This window comes from Pollachius pollachius (assembly GCF_949987615.1).
Source record: "Pollachius pollachius genome assembly, chromosome: 20".
Taxonomy (NCBI): Eukaryota; Metazoa; Chordata; class Actinopteri; order Gadiformes; family Gadidae; genus Pollachius; species Pollachius pollachius.
In genome coordinates, this window is record NC_136953.1 from 17,698,849 (window position 1) to 17,704,351 (window position 5,503).

Consider the following 5,503-nt stretch of genomic DNA (forward strand, 5'->3'; position numbering starts at 1 on the left):
AACACGAGGGTTAGACGGTTCCACACATTCTTAAAAAGAAAACATGCAAAAATAGCAAGCCACTGATGACAGTTTTGGCAGTGTTCATTGGTCCATCCAAGGAGCTGAAGATAATATCCGAGTCTTCAGTGGTCCATCCAAGGAGCTGAAGATTATATTTGAGTCTTCATTGGTCCATCCAAGGAGCTGAAGATCATATTTGAGTCTTCAATGGTCAATCCAAGGAGCGACGAATCGTGCTACTAATAGCATATGAGGTCATCAAAGAGGGTCATGGAGAAGTGAGGTCATAGAGCGGAGAGGCCTGAGAGAAGCAAGGTCATAAAGAAGTGATGTCAAAGAATGTCATAGGGAAGTGAGGTCAGAGGAGTGAGGTCATAGAGAATTGATGTCATAGAGCGTCATAGAGAAGTGATGTCATAGAGCGTCATAGAGAAGTGCAGTCACAGAGAAGGGAGGTCATAGAGGAGAGAGGTCATAGAGAGGTGAGGTCATAGGGGTGAGGTCATAGAGAGGTGAGGTCATAGGGGTGAGGTCATAGAGAGGTGAGGTCATAGAGAGGTGAGGTCATAGGGGTGAGGTCATAGAGAGGTGAGGTCATAGGGGTGAGGTCATAGAGAGGTGAGGTCTTGGACCTCCATCAGCATGGCGTCTTGCTCGGTCTTCAGTTGGTCTCTGGTCTGGAGGAGACCCACCAGCTCTGAGTTCAGATCTGCAGAAACAACACTGGGCGTTAGTACAGAAGGCTGAGCATTGGTCTGTCAAGGAGCCGCCCCCATCCCCTGGAGAAGCTGAGTCACAGCCCTCCCTTCAGCTGCTTGAGCTGCTTCAGAACTTTAGAGTGGGTTAATCCAACAGTCCTCTTAAGTGACAACAATACCATCAAAGAATATAGAAACAAAGCAAATGGTTGTTTACGAAAGGTCAAATGCTTTTTAGAAAACTTTACTACAGCGGTGTTAAATACTTGATTCTGGTTGGCCAATGCATTCCAAGGGTGTGTATTCATTTCAAAAGCTAGACACCTCTGTCTTTTAACACTTCTGAATCAATGCCCTACAAGTACACCAGAAACGGTGTAACGGTGAAATACAAGGAGAGGATTCCTTGACTAAGCGAAAACGTCTCAAAGCACCCCAGAACCTCAGCTGATGAAGTGGTTGAAGAAAGCATTATCTTTACCGTAACAGATCAAATAATATCTATTCATTGTTGCTAACTGTGGTAGAAGCAGTTATAGCCAACCTCATAGCCTCATGTTAGAGAAGCCATGCAGGTCGTACATTACCCTAATGAAACCCTGACTCAAAATGAAAACTAACTTATGGCTTTAAAGTTATATTCCCAGAACTGCATAAAGAATTGGCAGCTCCCCCAGTGGACTGAACCAACTGGTTTGCTGATCTGTCCATCCTACCTGGAGGGACCCTCCCTTGTCGGATTTCACCAGAGTTATAAACATCATCAGCACATCAACATCTAGGGTTTCAAAATCACAGGGTGAAATAGTGACATAAAACGAAAGGACTCTTTCCTGCAGGAAACTGGAGGACTGCTCCGGCAGAGGGTGAGTGTAACACCTGAACCAGCAGCAGACTGCTCCAGCAGAGGGTGAGTGTAACACCTGAACCAGCAGCAGACTGCTCCAGCAGAGGGTGAGTGTAACACCTGAACCAGCAGCAGACTGCTCCAGCAGAGGGTGAGTGTAACACCTGAACCAGCAGCAGACTGCTCCAGCAGAGGGTGAGTGTAACACCTGGACCAGCAGCAGACTGCTCCAGCAGAGGGTGAGTGTAACACCTGAACCAGCAGCAGACTGCTCCAGCAGAGGGGGTGACTTTTTTTAAAAATTTTTAGGGCATTTAGCAGACGCTTTTATCCAAAGCGACTTACATTGGTTAATACACACATTGACGGAAGAGTCAACCATGCAAGGCGACAGCCAGCTCGTCAGGAGCAGTTAGGGATAAGTGTCTCGCTCAGGAACACATCAACACTCAGCTAGGAGGAGCTGGGGATCGAACTACCAACCTTTCGGTTACGAGACAACTACTCTACCTCCTGAGCTAAGCCGACCCACCTGAGTGATGAGACCCACCTTGTATGGCCTGGCTGAGGGAGGCTCGCAGGACCCCCAGCTCCTTGGCGTCGGAGCCCTGGAGGGCGCGGCGGTCCAGGGTGGTCCTCACCAGGGGGCCGCTAGGGGCTGCTGCCTGGCTCAGAGGACGCAGAACACACAACCATTCAGAGGCTGTTGGGGATAAGGGCTCCAGGACAACTCTACGATCATTTAAACATCTTCAAAACCTAGGAGAAGAGAGAAAAATACCTACCAGAGCCTTCGCTCTAGAGAGTAGACACAGATATACCAGAGCCTTCGCTCTAGAGTAGACACAGATATACCAGAGCCTTCGTTCTAGAGTAGACACAGATATACCAGAGCCTTCGCTCTAGAGTAGACACAGATATACCAGAGCCTTCGCTCTAGAGTAGACACAGATATACCAGAGCCTTCGCTCTAGAGTAGACACAGATATACCAGAGCCTTCGCTCTAGAGTAGACAGATATACCAGAGCCTTCGCTCTAGAGTAGACACAGATATACCAGAGCCTTCGCTCTAGAGTAGACACAGATATACCAGAGCCTTCGCTCTAGAGAGTAGACACAGATATACCAGAGCCATCGCTCTAGAGTAGACACAGATATACCAGAGCCTTCGCTCTAGAGTAGACATAGGGGTACCAGATATAGATAGATATATTGTTCCAGCGCCGGGCTCCATGGTGAATGTCCCTATCCAGTCCTACTGCCTGCAGCGTGTCGGCTGTGCGGTCACCTGGCGCGTGAGGTCTGTCCTCAGCTTGGCCCTTAGGGCCCTTAGGGCCCTCCGGAGGCCGCTGAGGGGCCGGCCCTTCTCCTGGGCGGCGGAGGCCGCGGGGGTGTGGCAGGGCACCTGCACCGACGCCCTCTGCAGCAGGAAGGGAGAACAACAAGGTGGACCAGGTGTAGGACCATGGGAGAGCTTTAACACATTGTTGTCGTAGGGCTTTAAGCTTTGAGCCTCGACGGCTGACAGCACATCACTGGCTGTGGAACGCTGAGGAAATCAACCTTTTTGCTATTTTCTTCTCTGTCTGCCTCTTCATCACTCTCGCTGTCATTGATGAAGCACAGTTGGAGGTTGACTCGTGTCTGCAGACTGCAGAAGAGAAGACATAAAAAAAGATTTTTGTTGTAAAGACCACAGTATTCTGATATACAATAAGCTGATTCATGTGTATGGAAGCATAATGCATTCACTTGACATGATAAATTCCCCTTTATTTTTCTTTATTAACATCATAATCTCCCACTTCTGGGAATCTTTTTATGTAAAAATAATTCTGCTCAGTTTTTTAACTAAAGTCAGAACAACCCTCCGGTCATGAGGTCCACAAAGTGGACAAACTAATAACAACACCATCAATATGACCGGTGGCACCACCCTAACTATGACTAGTTCTCTGAGCAGGTTGTACCGGGAGCTGAGCTCCGTCTGGTGCACCTCCTCCTCCCGGTCCTCCCACACCTCGGCGCTCCTCAGGCTCCTCCCCTCATCCGTCCAGCACCTCGGGCGCGCCCGCCGCTCTAGAGAGCCGGCCACGTCCTGGGGGCAGAAAACACTTAGGCCACGCCCCTTTAATCAACACCCGCTAGAGACCACGCCCCTTTAATCAACACCCACTAGAGACCACGCCCCTTTAAACAATACCCGCTAGAGACCACGCCCCTTTAAACAACACCTACTAGAGACCACGCCCCTTTAAACAATACCCACTAGAGACCACGCCCCTTTAAACAATACCCGCTAGAGACCACGCCCCTGTAAACAATACCCACTAGAGACCGCCCCTTTAAACAATACCCACTAGAGACCGCCCCTTTAAACAATACCCACTAGAGACCACGCCCCTTTAAACAATACCCACTAGAGACCACGCCCCTTTAAACAATACCCACTAGAGACCACGCCCCTTTAAACAATACCCACTAGAGACCAGGTCCAGTAGAGACCAGGTCCACTAGAGACCTGGTCCAGTAGAGACCGGGTCCAGTAGAGACCGGGTCCAGTAGAGACCAGGTGCACTAGGGACCGGGTCCAGTAGAGACCAGGTGCACTAGGGACCAGGTCCAGTAGAGACCAGGTGCACTAGGGACCAGGTCCACAAGAGACCAGGTCCAGTAGAGACCGGGTCCAGTAGAGACCAGGTGCACTAGGGACCAGGTCCAGTAGAGACCAGGTGCACTAGGGACCAGGTCCACAAGAGACCAGGTCCAGTAGAGACCAGGTCCAGTAGAGACCAGGTAACTCGCCCTCTAACGTGAACACGCACACGCCCTCCCCAGACAGAAGGGATCCCCTGGGGGGAGGATGTAGCGGTAGCTCCGTCAGAATCATTAAAGGTATATCTTTGACCGAGTGGGGTTCCCATTCAGAACAACATCCCTATGCTCAGATCACTGTTCTTCTACAGATCACAGACCTTTGTCTTCTTGGGTTTTGCAAGGTCTTGTTTCTCCAGCTCTGCGATCCGCAGGCTGAGGGCCTCCCAGTGCATGATGGGAAGGCCCAGGTGGTCCTCCCCGGACCCCTCCTGCCAGCCCAGGTGGTCTTCCTGCTCCCCGGACTCCTCCTGCCAGCCCAGGTGGTCTTCCTGCTCCCCGGAGCCCTCCTGCCAGCCCAGGTGGTCTCCGGACCCCTCCTGCCAGCCCAGGTGGTCCCCGGAGCCCTCCTGCCAGCCCAGGTGGTCTCCGGACCCCTCCTGCCAGCCCAGGTGGTCTCCGGAGCCCTCCAGCCAGGCCAGAGCCGCTCCTTCTGGGTCCTCGTCCTCAGCGTCGTCGCTCTCCTTCTCCTCCTCCCCGTGTTCCCTCTCCTTCTCCCCCTCCATCTCGGACACGGATCTTCTGTCTATATTCTAGGGATTAAAACATGATGAAGGGTTATTGTAAAACATCTGAAACCTTGTAAAGGATTATGATAAAGCGTCTTAAACAGTGACGTCGTTGAGAGGCAGCGGTGTTCAAACATCATCTACAGTTATTCTTCAACAGGCCCGTGGAGAAGGCTGGAGGACCGTATCCATGTGGCTGCTGGTTCGATTCCCAGTGGCTCCTGAACCCTTGTCGGCTGGGATTTGGATTGATGTTAAAGTTGAGCTGGAAACTCCAGAAGATCCCAAGCAAAGGTTGAATGTAACATGAGGATCCATACCTTCTGCCCATCTCCTTTAAGTTCCAGTACGAACACGTCCAACCCCTTCAGCTGCGCAACAAGTCCGAGGAGAAAGGTTCTTCTCTGAGTCTCCGCTCCTCTAAGGTAACTTTAGGTCTTCCTAGTATTAACTTAGTGTCTTCTAGAATCTGCTTCTTATTAATAATTTAGTGTATTCAATAGTCTTAACGTTACTTAATACTTTAAGAGTCCGGTCGTGTAAAGTGGAGAAGGTCTCTTCAGGGGGCGGA

The 5,503-nt window shown here is 50.7% G+C and overlaps 1 protein-coding gene across 1 annotated transcript; it reads right to left on the reverse strand.

Annotated features, from left to right (window-relative positions):
- Positions 1 to 542: 542 nt before the first annotated feature.
- On the reverse strand, positions 543 to 5,503 carry LOC307091438 (uncharacterized protein). Its single transcript, XM_079758413.1, has 7 exons — positions 5,253 to 5,503; positions 4,525 to 4,956; positions 3,520 to 3,647; positions 3,113 to 3,200; positions 2,838 to 2,969; positions 2,099 to 2,213; positions 543 to 712 (listed from the first exon to the last, which is right to left on the reverse strand). The coding sequence occupies exons 2-7, from the start codon at positions 4,927 to 4,929 to the stop codon at positions 612 to 614; spliced, it is 969 nt and encodes a 322-aa protein (XP_079614539.1). The 5' UTR covers positions 4,930 to 4,956; positions 5,253 to 5,503; the 3' UTR covers positions 543 to 611.